At 52.2% G+C, this 14,991-nt stretch overlaps 1 protein-coding gene across 1 annotated transcript; it reads right to left on the bottom strand.

Moving 5' to 3' along the window:
- Positions 1–11,762: 11,762 nt before the first annotated feature.
- CTHT_0033370 (ATP-dependent peptidase-like protein) lies at positions 11,763–14,821 on the bottom strand (the record flags this gene model as incomplete). The annotated part of the gene is made up of 3 exons (XM_006693712.1): positions 11,763–11,850; positions 11,931–12,100; positions 12,215–14,821. 3 exons carry the CDS (start codon positions 14,819–14,821, stop codon positions 11,763–11,765), a joined length of 2,865 nt encoding a protein of 954 aa, XP_006693775.1.
- Positions 14,822–14,991: the final 170 nt, after the last annotated feature.

Below are 14,991 nucleotides of genomic sequence, written 5' to 3'. Positions count from 1 at the left end.
GGCTTGCTCGAGATTACCGCCTCGCATCCCCGATGCCGCTGCTCTGAGCCAGGTCAAATGGCCTGAGGATGATCATTGGCATTGACCATGTACCAAACTAAGACTGTAGGGACAAGTCGGACTTGCAAGTACGTACCATCACACCTAACAGCTGTTAGCATCTCACCCTTCAACTGGGCTAGTCTGTATTGATTGGGCAGACAAACCGGAGGTGAGCCTTCTTACAAGGCACACAAGCAGATGCTACATGCCCCTTAGTTTTTCGTTGTGGCCTGGATTGCCCATCTTGAATGCTTCCTGGTGGCTGCAAGACCTGATGAAGAGGGGCCACAGAATATGGCTGTGGAACAGGCAGCGGTCCAATCTGCGTAGCAGGCGCACCAGAACGGAGAATCGGAGGGGGATAGGACGGTTGAGGGATCGTGGTAGGACCAAGCTGCCGAGGATACGGAAGCGGCCCCGGAGCAGGCGGTTCGAGTGGAGGAAGAGCATACGAGGGCCGGCGTTCTGGAGTTTCGGATAAGAAGGGGCGAGAGATACTGCTGGAACCTATCTGGGGAGCATCTTCGCCCTGCGTTGCCACACCACCACGATGCACATCATGCGCAGTTGGCTGATGCGCCCCCTGATTCCGCTCGGCAACCTCGTGGCTGATCCTAGGGGGTAGCGGCGGAGACCCTGACATGGGCGGAGACGGATAGCTCCCGGGACCAGCAGCACCCCCGAAGGCTGAAAGTTTGGCCCGCGTCAAGTCAAGGCCGAGGCGTGTCGTGTCTGATATACCTCGGCGGTGGCCGAAAGATGTCCAGGAATTGTCACAACGGTCGATGAAGTCCGGCATGGAGGATCAGGTCGTCGAGACCGATGATGACGCCGGAGAACTTGAGCGTTATCTGAGAAGTATAAGTGGAGTCGTCCACTGCGCGAGGCGGCTCTGGTGAGGCCCCCACCAGGGGAGAAGAGCTTTCGAACCGTACACCAAAGGCAGGGACGACGACTGACATCACCCGATGTGGCGGGTGGTTCAACAAATGCTGAGCAAATCCGTGATATGAAGAAGTCCAGGCTCTCCCGTATTTCGCGACGTAGTCGAAACAGTTGCGGTATTCTTTTTTTTTAAAAAAAAGATTAGGGTCAAAAGGAGCCGTGGTCGAGAAAAAAAGGGGGGGAAGAGCGTTCTGAACGAACGATAGGCACTAGCAAGCCCGCTTTTCCCGATAACGAAGGGAGCCGTCAAATAGCACAACCAAAGCCAGAACGTGTTTTTCAGGGCAGTCCTGCAGTGGTCCAGAGATCTGAGCTCATGCCACCGTCCTTTTGAGGAAGAACAGGATCAGCCAGATCCAGATCCGGCCGAAGGGCCCGGACAGACGAAAGGGAGGAAATAAAGAAGAGGCCCCTGTACAAGAGGTCCAAGTCGGACAAGATACTGCACTGCAGTCCCCTTTCAGTGATTCTGGAGAGCCGGCAAGTGACACAGCATGCAGCCGTGGCCGTGTAATGGCAAAAGAAGCTGCCGTTGAGCTGGAAGCCGGTCCCGTTACCAGTCAGACATCAGACATCGGTGACATGGGGATGGGGTGTGCGTAGCTATGAGCCGAGCCGGGCGGGAACTGCAACCGTGAACCTGAGCCTGGGTAACTGCTGAGACCGCTGTCCTCGTCCTCGACTCCTCGGGGCTCCGGACGGGATACGGGCTGTGTCGGGCGGCGATGGCGAACTCGGCGGGCTCTGGCTGGTCTCTGCAGCCCGGGCAGACAACGAGGGCCGTCAAGATACTTGGGAGAGAAGGGAATTGATTGTCAGCGGCGGCCACCTGCTTTTTGTGCGGGTTGAAGGCAGCGGCGCAATCGAGATGGGGCCCCAGATGGAGCAGGGGATAGCCAGCAGCTAGGCCGGGGCACCCTGGTTGGTGTGGCCGCCCGTGGATGGCCGCAAACCCAAGGGGGGGATGGAGAACGCCAGCAAGCCCCCTGGTCAACGGCACCCCCTCCCTGGTCCCGTCTCCCTCCAGTTTGGTACGCAGACTGTAACGGGGGTGGGGAGGGGGAGGGGCAACCCGCACATGGGACAAGCTCTTTTTCCTTTACTTTACCTTAGGTTCCTCGCCCACAAGGGCAGCGCAGGTATCTACCTACTTTACCTATCTATCGGCCTTGGATTGATAGTCCCCAATGTACACTAGGGATGCACGGATAGCAAGGGAAGAAAGCCTGCCGGGTCTTCTCGAACTTTGAGCCCCTTGTAGGCACTCCTTGACCTTACAGACTGGCTTCCCGAATATTGGGCTCTTAGACGACGGGTGGCATTTGGGCCCCTTGGGGCATCTGGGTCCACCACCAAGCAAAACCGCAGAGGGCAGAACTAGGGTGCTTTTGAGGACATGGCCATGCAGACATGCTCGGCGATGTCGCGAGTCTATTGGGTGCTTGGTTCACCACGCAATGCTCGCTACGGTTTTCCACGCCCGATTCGACCGTGTGAAGCGCTGGATGCACAGAGTCGACCTGTTTCCGACGGTCTCGATGCGGATTGGAGAATGAAGGATGGCTTCCAATGTCTAGCGAAAAGCTGGAAGTCCTGGAAGTCTGTGTGCCGCGTTGCGTGTGCCTGTCAATCATTGAGTAGGGCCATCATCGGCGCCGGAAACCAAGCAAGAGGATTAGCAACCATCGACTTGGTATCTCCGAATGGTGAACCCGAAATGCTGGTTGGAGTGGCTGGGCGATCTTGATCCGCAGGAAGACCGCTGCAACTCCGTCGTGTAGTGTATGCACTTGCACAAGCACAAGGGGATGATGCATGGAGATCCAAGGATCGAAAGTCCGTGCTGCGGCCTGGAAGTCCCAAGGGACCAGGGGCCAGGCCTTGCCGGTCCGTCTCAAGCAGCCGCAATGGCAATTGTTAACCTTAACCTGCCTGAACGGTGAGCATGTAGGTATTGTGCGGTTGTGCACACCGTGCTCCGTAACCCGCTGCCGAGTCATCGGCGTGCGACGGATGGATGGACGGGAGTGACAGCCACAGCACGACGGCGGCCAGCAAGCAGCGGCCATGGGGCATGGACAAGCAAGCTCGCGCAGGCTTGCAAAACACACACAAATCGACGTGAGGGTGGCGCTGGTGAGACTGGCCCGGACGACGTGCTCCAGAGCGAAGCTCTTTCCTTCCAGGTTCTCCGGCATCAAAAGGTGCAGCAGGTGCAGCAGGTGCAGTAACCTACACCCTGCCTGATCAATATTGCAAGTCCACACGTCCATTTGTTGAGCTCCACTCTGGAGCTATGCCTAAGTCCCATAATGAGAATGGGGCTGCTGGATGGCTTGGAAGAAACCGACAGGTAAGTAGGTAATCTGCATGTGAGGACTGGGTTTTGAATGGAGCCAAGATAGAGTAGACCATCGGAAGTCTCGGGGCTTGCATTTTGAATGGGCATCCAAGCACTTCTTACGTTGCTCATCTCCTGTCCTTGGGATGAGAAGTTGCCGCACAGTACAACAGCAGCAAAAGGCCGTGCGGAGCAAGGCATGGCCCATATGCGTTTGTGTGTGAAGTATGGAAGTTGTAAATGGCAAAAGACGTAGCTCATCCTTACAAACAATAGGCGCAATGATCACCACAGCAACATCTCTCAGATAGCCAAGTCAACGCTAACGAATTGTTTTTGTAGCAAATGAGTGGGGAGCTGTTTAATCTATCTCACTTCGGTCTGGAGATCCTACCATCCAAAACCCAGTAATGTAACGACTCCGTGATACAGATGCATGTATGTATGTAATGAAAGATTTCTTGTCAGCCAATGATTGGTTGATTTGATTCCGGCCGAAGGTCTGGTCATTCCTGATTGGTGGGGTCAGCCAAGAATGTCCTGGGGCCATATCCAACAGCTTCTCCTTTGGCATGCTATGCTCTCCTGCAGTCCGCTCTGACATATTTGCCACCTCGTCATCTTCCGAACGACTTGTTGTATGCTGTATTCAAGTGATCGCAATTAACCTCTCAGGATGTCTCCCTTTTACGAGTAGATCAGACTTCTAAATCGTCCTTAAATGCAAAGTTTTTTTTTTTGCCTTAGCCGTTGGCTCTTCTCGAGAGTTAATAACACTGAACCCGGGACAAACTTTGTGTTCTTGATATTACGACGGGTTGCAACGTTCCTGTACTCTTATCTCCCAACACAATGACATTCTTGTGCCAATATAGGTATTATATAGATGCTAGATTAACAAATTGGCTGTGCTAGTCTGCAAATCGGCAAGCAACGCTGATCCGGAAGCGGTCCAGGGTGGCTGTATGATCGTCCTGTGTTCAGGCGAGCACCTCTGGCAAATGACGATTTAGTGGATTTTCACCATCCCACCTTTGAACTGTATTCGCCCATCATCCCCCCCGTCACCAGAGACCAGGTAAAGAACATCAAGGCAACAAGAGACGAGCTTCCGCATGGGATATGCATGTTTCACACTTGGAGAAAGGTCTTGTAGAGCACCTACCAAAAAAGTGTCACCCTATCATTAAGGTGAGAGAACTTAGAAAGCTCTAACGTTGGATATAAAATCTCTGAACCCTCATAACATGTTCGGGACGACTTTGGAGACGAGTATTATGGTGTGCTTGTGAAAAAGGCTGTTCGGGGACACTCCGCCAAAACGGTCCGGTTCACGCAGACCTAGGACTGAACAACCCTATAAAAAGCGAGCATCGACTAACACCAGACACCAGCCTAGTGTATTGATGCTTTTTAGGGACAGTGCTCGGAAAAGGTTGTGTTTAGACCATGGATTCATATTCCATGTGCGAGATAGCGTCTGTACACTCGCAATTATAATGAGTGATTATGCTCCTAGTCCAACTGCTTAGCAGAATGTTGCCCGAAGGGACCCTAGAGAGCAGCCAGTCAGGGAATTCCAGGTACCATCCTCTCTAGCGCTGGCCAAATTCCTTGAGCATGTGTCTGGTGCGGCACATGGCCTGCTGTTAGAGCGAAATTGCGATATCACCACTCTCCCCAACGGTTTTGCTGTCAACCGGAGACACGGTGGCGACTGCAACTGGATTGCTCGGCCCTTCAAGGGTCTGGACGCCATTTTCCTTGTCCGACATTTAGTGTGGCAGCGTCGATCTCAGACCAATCATGAGAGGGGTGATGCATAACCCATGATTTTCCAGATCCCTGTGAGTGAGCCTTTTGCTTCCAGATCAGATCTGAGGTTGGCAGTCATGAAAATATGACTCTTCCGCTTTCGATCCAGTTTTCAATCGCTTGTTCTGACTCGCGAAAGTGGCGCAAGACATTGAAATACCTCCGGGGAATTCTCCGAGAACAACCAGCCAGGGAGAATCTCTACCTTCAAAATCTATCACATGATGCCATCTTGGCTGAAGGATTTGTGCGGTCCGGGACCTAGTGTACTGCTATCCGCAAAGGCTGGGTCTGGGTGACTGCATGTCTCATGAGAATCTACTTAGCGGCATGTCAATTCCGGGAGCACCCGTCCGCAAGCATCCGCTTCCTCGCGTGGCCAGCAAGCAGTTTGCACATGTAAGCAAGCATGCGGATGCTGCATGCTCTGCACAGTAACAGCATAGACAATAGCTACCCAAGTCTGTTCTTACGGTGGGCAGGTACTTAGCAGCCCTGAACCTGTGGCGTATTTTACAGAAGTGTGGTTGCCGATCATTAGGATTGGCTGCCGTACATACCTTGCTTACATAGCTATCGAGCCCCATCATCAGGGAGGGGGAAGGAGGCATGCCTGCTATGTAAGACACGCCTGGTAGGGGTAATTTATTACATAGCACAGTCCTTGGCTATCTTCGATACGGACCATGTTCCTATTTCCCAAAGCAAAATGTCCCCTCCGGCGCGCGCACAAAATACTCGCAGGTGCTTCCGACGCCACAACGCCAAGGGCGTCCATTTTAGAGCACAGATAATCCGTAATCTTTATGTCAAGGGGAAAATGGGAACGGACCGTCACATATGTGGACGACCGGTTCTGCTAGTGTACTGTAGCCTTGCCCGGCTGCTGCTGTCACCAGCAATCTCTGGAAGATGACCTGGCGTTTATGAAGCAGGCTACAGTAACCTCAAGCAGGTGCCTGTGCGATCCGTGCCTACAGGTTTGCCTGCATTAAGTTGATTTTATCAATGAAGGAAACAAAAGACCTACCTAGGTACTTGTGCGTCCACAGCCTTACATACCCACATTCATTCCAGGTTCGATAGGCGGCCGTTGGAGATCCATCGATATATTCCTTTTTAGGATTGGTGAGACAAGTTGATGGCTTGTCCGTAACGGTAACATCGTGCCGGATATTTGGCCGATCTTCTCCTGCCCAAAGCTCCCGTCATCAATGAGATTTTTCCCGATCTCATGTCACATCCTGGACCCAGAACCCCAAGATGTATCAATATTAACCGATATAGACCAGAAGCCATAAAAGGTTACGTAGCAGATGGGACAACCCACAGAACACCCCCATGTACTCTATGCACATAAACTAGCGTCACTTCGCAGGTGCTTCCGCTGACTATCAACCTGGAACTGGAAGCTTGCCAGATTACCAATAAAAGGCAAGGACGGCTGATGCAGCCGCATCTGGGGCAGCTGGGCAGGAGAGAACGTGACGTGCAGAGAGGTGTGTTCGCGACGGCATGGGTGCGAATCTTAGCAGACAAATTATAGACAGTTTCCTATCTCTCCATGACACCGTTGTCAAAGAAGCCTCCTCCAAGACCTCTTGGAAACGGATTCAAAAACCTAACGTGCCTAGATTCTTAAGTTTAACTACCTAGGTGCGTACACAATTGTGAGCGGGCGAAAGCCATTTGGCCATGGCTCAGAAATGGCTTAGTCTGAGTGGATAAAGAGCGGATTCACAAGACAAAGCTCGACGACTTTTGCTGAACCAGGAAACTGACATTGAATTATGGATCGTCCCCCCAGCAAAAAGGGCTGAGATGATTTGTAGCAGAAAAGGCTTGGCGCACATGGCACTCGGGTGGGGTGGTCTTGGATGCTGATCAAACGGCGAGCCGGAGGTAGGCAAGGTGCCGTGTACGTAAGGACGCCAACGGTCGGCTCGCTTTTCCGTATCGTGTTACAATCTTTTAGAGCCTGATACAAGGAACTGGTTCCCTCCGTTATGGATAGGTTCCTAGTTGTCAGCAATACCTAACTACCTACGTACCTACCTACCTGTAGCAACACGATGTACCCGGCTGCAGATGTCGACGAGGTCAACTTGCCTGCGCTTCTGTTCTCTCATCACACATTTTTGTTGGGAGGGACTTCTTCCCCTCTCTCAGTGTCTTGGGCTTTCTCACCGCGGCGCGCCGTAACTGGCACGTGCGTGCGGGTTACCTCTAAGTTCCATAAATGTGGGGAGCCTGTCAAGCACAACATTCTAGAGCAGGGGCACATTATGCCGCTACAAAACAACAGAGCCCTCTGGGACGTTCATCTGAATTTGGCTGACTTTAAACAGTGACTTTCAGTACTCCATCTCTTTAAAAGAACAGGTAGATTTTTAGGAAGTAATGCCGCACTTTTGTCACTGCCCTTCGCCTGTCCCTATTGCATCCAAAAGCAATCTCAACCAACGGTGTAATAGATTACGAAATACCAGGGTACTCTAGGTCTGTGCCCTATGTAAGGCAACCCCTATGAAAGCTGGCCAGTAGTCTGTCCAAATTGAACGGATCCGTAAACTTGGCTCCACCCCCACTGTTCGCCTGACGATCTCGTCTCATCTTTACTATGTAGGCCACACCGTTGACAGCAGATGAGCAGTGCACCGGCCATGTTAAGTGTAAAACAATAACCAAGCAATGAACCATAAAGCATGCCGCGAGTCAATGCCGACCTACGCAGACTGCCATTTCGGAATCCTGTCAATGTCTGGACAGGAAATCATGAGCTCACAGTGCACAAGGAACACTTGAAGCGGGAAGTTAGAGCTTTGGAGAGGGCATAAACTCCAAAAGGCCCAACACAATCAGCGGGATTCCGATTTTTAGTAGGAACAACACTGCGCTTGGGCCTTTCCAAGCCTCAGATTTCTGATGTGGTTCGCCTTTACGGATAGCTACTTAGGTAGGTAAGCAGCCAGAACAGCCAAAAAGAGCAAAGAGGGGTGGAGGGAGTGGATGTGTGATGTCTCCCGGTACCGCGATGTCACCAAGCTCCTCGACTCCGATACTCTCACTTGGTCTGTTTGGCCCGGATTAGCATACCGGAAGACTTGGAGCCCTACCACTCTGGACCCAGCCCCAAGGATCATCTCCTTTTGGCCAGGTTTCAGGAAGAGTCCTGAGCCGCCCTTCTGAACCATCAACCTAAGGCGTCAATGCTGATGAGCTCGGGATATGCCGCCCCAACCTTTTTGGGATCCCTCTTGGCGATTTCGCTGCCCATGTCACATCCCCGCAATAAATTGTTCACTAAACGCAGTACAGATACAGTATGTGAAGCATGTAAGCTTGAATGACGTGGAAGGGTCCCGCATGGCCTTTCCCCTTGCGGACATCACATCGGCGATTTCCTTAAACCTCCCTTCACCCCTTTTCCGCTTGACAAAACAAGATATCTCACAGCAATTACGCTCGATTGGAATGTTTCTCTCAAAGCTTCCCCGTCCCCTTCCCCTGCGTTTGCCGCCCTCCGAAAAAGCCGAGATTAAAGGAGTCTAGAAAGCTTATTGCCATGATCAGACAGATCGCCCGCAGTACGATCCGCGGCCGGGAAGTGATATATCCACGGCTCCGGTGTTGCAAGCTGCGGAACCGAGGGTGTTGTTGCCGACGGCATGATTCTCTAGCTCTCCGCTCACAAAGGCGCTAGCGACAAGTCCCCCTCCCTTGTCTTTCTTGTCCTCATTATCGAAGTGATGCCTTCTCGGGAAGCTACTGACGACGGCTACTTTCATCGATGGTGACCATCTCAGAGAGTGTGGAAACTGGCTTTCAGGGTTCCGCTCCCTTTGCACTGCAGGACCCAGGGCCGGTACCGGGCCATTTTGGGTATCAAAAGCAGATCTTGTTGGGAATCTAGATCTGTCTGAGCGCTGCAGATCCACCGTGACAGGACAGCTGCAACCGTGACTCATGCCGGATCTGTTTCTGAAGCGCGCCAGGGATATCACTGAACTATCTATGGCCGATTAGTTCTCCACCGTTGGACTCCTCCTTTTTGAGCATCATGGCCTTCATTCATCTGCACTCAAGCTTTGATGTGCCTCTGCTATGCAGTCTCAACTGTGTGTTTCAATACCAATTCACATTCAGGACCTCTGAATATTGCAAATGAACGGTCAGCTACAACATTTTTGAAATACTCCGTCTTCCATTTCACAGAAACGTAATAGAACCGAGAGTCTGCGCTGCTTTTTTGTCAGACAACAAGGAACCAGCAGAGTGCTCGGAGATCGCTGCTGATGCGAAAAGGTCAAACATCGGGAGACTGCGGAGATATTCTCCCCGAGAAAGGTCCTACACGGGACCCCCGAAGACCCCGATCCATGCCCTCGGTATTCTCCTACCAATGGCTAAACATAGGCGGAGTAATAAAAGCTCGTTATGAAGGATGTAGCTATTAGTCCCCTCATCGATCGTTCATGATTAGGTTGCAAGGATCTGTACAGAATTGTGTAAAGGTGTCACAGAAGCAGAGCAAACGGTTTGCAACACGAGCTTTCACAGACTTCCAGATATTCTCTGTTCAGCTGTATGAGAGGATTAAATAACCAAAGACTAGAATTCTGGCAAAGAAGCCCGACAATTGCTAAGCCTCGTCGGGAGCCCTGAAGGGTAACAAATTCAGGAAACTTCGAGAGAGACAGATTATCCAGCTCTTATGCCGGCAAAGGAACGATCCCCCAATTCCTGCCAGTTGTGACTCAGAATTTTTGATACAGGAGCACAATTGCCTGTTTCGGATCGAGGCTTTGCTTCAAACGGCGCGTCCTTTGCCTAAAATGCTGGGAAAGAAGGGAGGACATATAACAAAACCTAAGGATAATGTTGAACAAGGCGTTGGCGAAGATAGGTACGTTGAGCTATAAAAAAATTCAATTGGCCGCTTAATAGCCGTTGAGACTGCCACCATAAGAACCATTGTAACAACTTCAGCTCTTCAGGGGTAGCGCAACTACTCTCATCGGCTGGAAGGATCTGTGCAGCGCCGCATCGTGAGACGAGGGGGAGGAACACGATATTGTGCTTGAAAAGTGGTAAAAGTCAGTACAAGACAAGGGCAGAGGAGCTAGGGTTACGAATCGGAATTTTTTTTTAAACCCCTGACTTTCTCTTGTAGCTCCATAGGCTTCTATCTCCGTTGCTCAACGCAAAGCCCGATATCACAAAGCAACGAGAACATGAAGGAATCCACTACTCTCTGCTTCGTGAGAGTTACCTCTTACACACCGCCTTTTCTGGTAGCATCACATTTTCGCCAGTGATATCCACGGTTTTAATGAGCAACCCTGGGAGAGAAATCTGGGTACAAGTGTTCGAGAGATGTTCTCCCTCTAAAACAATTTCATCAAAACTACGTAGCTAAACTACGGAGAAAAGCCGATAAGGCCACGGTTATCAGCTCAATGTTCAGAAAGGAGCCTCTCTGAGACACTCGCCGCATGTCTGAAGAACGACTTTGCAATCGAATGACTCACCCAAGAGGGACTTGTTCTTCGGAGAAGCAAGTCCAGCGGCAAGACTAGGCACCGGCAGTTTCCTAGCCAACAAAATCTCAAACTACTGTTACCCGCCGCTGCGGCTGCTTGCGTTACCCGCCTGCCACAGCATCATCTTTCAAGCTCATCACAGAGCAAATCTCACCAGACACAAGATCTGGTGTGACCAAACGTTCGGAAGGCGCTGCGACAGTAGTGTCCGAGACAAGTCAAGTCAAGACATAAGACCAGACAATAACAGGGAAGGAAAGTAAAGCCGGCAACTATAGAAAAGATGCGGTGGACGGGGGTCTTGTCTATCATGTCCTGGGTGGCAGGGCTGGAGATGAACGGTCGGGTGTGTATCCAAGGACAGCATATGCAAGACTCAGAAATCTAGATCGCTCACGTCTCACTAGAGAGGATAAACGACGAGATGAAGAGAGATCTGAGTTCTAAGAGATAGGATGGAGCGCTTAACCTATATAACAGAACCAACCAGGTCACGAACTGAATAACAATGAATGCTACTGCTTCCTGCATGTATGAATGCATAAACCTTTGGATAAGAGATAGACAAAGACCACCCCCGCAGTTATGCCACCCAGCCTTATCCCTAACTTAGCAAATAAGCACTAACATCATTGTATTGTCCCATTCCACTTCTTGCCGGCTCCCCCCCCCCCCGCCGGGCCTCGCGTTCTTGTCGCTGGCCACAAAAGGACCGCCAGCACTAAGACATTCTGCATGTCTCACTACGGTAATATATCCTACATACGAGGATGAGAGAGGGAGAGAAAAGAGAGGAAAGGGTCAAATCATGTCCAAGATAATGAGTGGTCGTAAAGCAAAGCCAGTGAGTATAACTCCAAATGGTAGGAAGACGATGCTCGACTGGGGTGTGGTTGGGGAAAGCGACGCTGTGCTACCCAAGCCACTGAGATCCTGCCTGCGTTCGGGGAACGTATGGGTTCTGCGACCCTTGGATCGGATGAGTTCATGTAGGAAGCGGATGGTCAGACTGTGGGGAGACGGTCGAGACGCAGACGCTAATGACACCGGCCTTATTGCATGTCCTTTGGTCATCTTCAAAGTCTGCTCTGAATGCCAGGATGAGTGTCCTCTCTAGGCCACTGACCGTCAGGCCACACATGGCGAATCGCGTCCCAGATATGGCTGCAGGAATTTCGTTAGCAATGCTCTCGGTGTTTTCACACATGGCAGCAATATCGCCCCCATGCATTGGTGAGACATACTCAACATAGATAATATTAAGGCCGTTTTTGACCTCGTCGGGAAGATCCCTGACGTCCTTGCGGTTTTGCGCTGGTAGCAGAACCGTCTTAACACCGGCACGGAGAGCTCCGATGAGCTTTTCCTTGATTCCTCCGACAGCTGTGACCCGTCCACGCAGAGAAATCTCGCCCTGTGTTTTGTGTAACGAGGGGAAAGAATGCTGTCAGCGCTTTACAGCAAAAAGGAGTCCCAAAGAGATCGGAGGGAAGGCAAGGATAGAGGGAAACATGGATAGGGGACTTACAGTCATTGCCATGGTGGGAGGAACAGGTCGACCGGAGAATAAAGAAACGAGCGCGATGACCTGTGCGATGCCGCTGCTGGGGCCATCTTTAGGAATAGCCCCTGCAGGACAATGAACATGGATGCTACGATCCTTCATGATGTTGTCGTTCGAGCTATTCGTCAAGCCAAGTTCGAAGGCATGGGCCTTCACCCAAGACAGGGCCACTTCGCAACTTTCCTTTAGAACATCACCCAGCTTGCCGGTCAATTGCACAGTTCCAGAGCCGGGCATATCGGCGACCTCGATGAATAGGATGCTACCGCTACCACCTCCCCCAACGTATGCCAGTCCAGTGACGATACCTGGTCGAGCCGTCTTCTCGGCAATCTCGCTCTCAAACTTCTCGATGCCCAAGAAGCGCTCCAAGTCTTCAAGTGTCAGGCGGGGATTATATGTTTCGAGACGGCCGGCGTCTTTGGCATCAGCATACTCGACAGCCTTTCCCCGAAGCACCGAGGAGATCTCACGTTCCAGATTGCGGACGCCTGCCTCACGAGTGTAGGACTCGATAATCTTGGTAACAACCTCTTCTGTAAAAACGACCTGGTTCGGAGACAGTCCATTGAGGCGGATCTGCTTCGGGATCAAGTGCTGCATGGCGATGTGCCGCTTCTCTAGAGTAGTGTAGCCAGGGATGTAGATGGTTTCCATACGGTCAAGGAGTGGAGCGGGAATGGTCTCGAGATTGTTTGCCGTAGCAATAAAGAGAACTTTGCTGAGGTCGATCGGGATATTGACGTAGTGGTCGGTGAAGTTGTAATTTTGCTCTGGGTCAAGAACCTCCAAAAGAGCTGCCGACGGGTCGCCGTGGATGCTTGAACCGCCCACCTTATCGATCTCGTCCAGCAAAAAGACAGGGTTCACCACACCTACTTTCTTAAGGCCCTGGACAATGAGTCCCGGCATGGCAGCAACGTAAGTGCGACGGTGGCCGCGAATCTCGGCTTCGTCCCGAACACCGCCCAAAGAGATGCGGTGGAATTTCCTCCCCAGAGCCATGGCAACCGACCTTGCGAGACTCGTCTTGCCGACGCCTGGAGGACCAACAAGCAGGAGGATAGGAGACCTGTCGGACATGCGCTTGCTTCGAAGAAGCTCCAGCTTAGCATTGCCAGCCTTGATCTTTTCTTCCAAGCTGGGCTCCGACGTAGCGTTGTCCGTCGCATTCTCGACATCAGCGTCGCGTTCTCTGCTCATCTCCATCTCACCGAGCTCCTCTTGTGCCTTTTTGATTTCCGCATCCACCTCGTCATTGATGGATTGCTTCAACCGGAGGACAGCGAGATACTCAAGCAGCCGCTTTTTAACTTTGTCGAGCCCGTAATGATCATCGTCAAGCTGTTTACGGGCTCTGCTCAATGTGTGAGGGCCAAGGCGATCTTCCGTGGTGACTGTCCAAGGGATCTCGGCTAGCGTCTCGAGATAGGTGCGAATCACTATGTACTCTGCCTGGGCGGGATGAATCTTCTTGAGGCGCTTGAGCTCTCTCTCGGCAACCTTAGCAGCCTCGGGAGACAGTTTCGCGGCTTCCAGCCTCTTCTCGAGTTCATCGATCTCGTTGGGATCCGAGTCCTTTTGATCATCCCATTTCCCATGTGACCGGTTGTTGACACCGGAGAAAGGAACCGGCGCGCCCGAAGTGTCAACCTTAATGGTAACCTTTGGCTTCTCCGGCTTCCAGATCTTGTCGATATCCTTAGTAGGCGAGTCCGAATCTGGAAAGGGAAAGGTGGTCGTCGTGGACGTGATGGAGGTGATTTTCAGGTTATTCTTCATATTGTCCACCTGGCGATCCAGGAGCTCGATCACTTTGGAAACGCGCTCCCTGACATCGACTAAGGCCAAGACTTGCAGCCTCTCCTCGAACGAGCACTCCACTACGTTGGCCATGAAGTCGGCCAGGGCGCCGGGGTGGTGTTGCTTCATGATGAACAAATCAAGGCGGCGGGCGAGTAATGGGGACAAGCTGGGAGTGCCTTGAGTGCGGGGCAGAATCGACGACAGCCGAAGAATGGCAACCAGTTCTCTAGACAGGGACTTCAGCTGCTGGAAGAGATCCTCAAAAGCCGCATCGAGACGGTCGACCGTGTCAGGGCAATGGATGACCTTGGCCTGCAGGAAAGGCTTGTCGTGATAGGTCTTGTCCAGCCGGACACGGGAAATACCCTCGACAATCAGAGCAAACTCTCCAGTCCCGCGGCCCTCCACACCCAGAATCTTCGCAGCAACACCATAGCCGAAGAGGTCGGCCCTGGTGGCCTTAGCTGGATTCACCTCGGGGCCCTCAGCATTGTCGAAAGTTCTGTCTCCGTTCTTATCCTTGATCAGAAGCTTGCCATTAGGGCTAAGATACGGTGAGGCCAGAGGGAAGCACGCGATGGGCACAGCGTCGATACGGCCATTCGGTGTCGAGGACGCAGCCCGCGTGTAAACGTTCGCAAGCAGCTCGGCCACATCAGGGCGATTAGGCGACACGGCAATGCGTTGAACAACTCTGGGCAGCAACACGGTGCCGCGTGGCAGCACGATGATGGGGAGCGTCGCTGCCTGCGGTAGCTTCGCCATCGGGTGTTGCGCTGGGCTTTATCGTCTTGAGCGCGGGGGCTCGTGATGTTCGTGACGAAGAGGCAGCGATGAGACGGGGTTCTGGCTCGATGCCTTCCGTCAAAGGTGATTAGAGGGCGCAAGCACCTCTAGGGTAGTCTCTAGATGCACCGACAGCGCACGCGCGCTGG

Source organism: Thermochaetoides thermophila (assembly GCF_000221225.1).
Source record: "Thermochaetoides thermophila DSM 1495 unplaced genomic scaffold scf7180000011816, whole genome shotgun sequence".
Taxonomy (NCBI): Eukaryota; Fungi; Ascomycota; class Sordariomycetes; order Sordariales; family Chaetomiaceae; genus Thermochaetoides; species Thermochaetoides thermophila.
The sequence above is the reverse complement of the archived record's forward strand: the minus strand, read 5'-3'. Positions and strand labels throughout refer to the sequence as shown.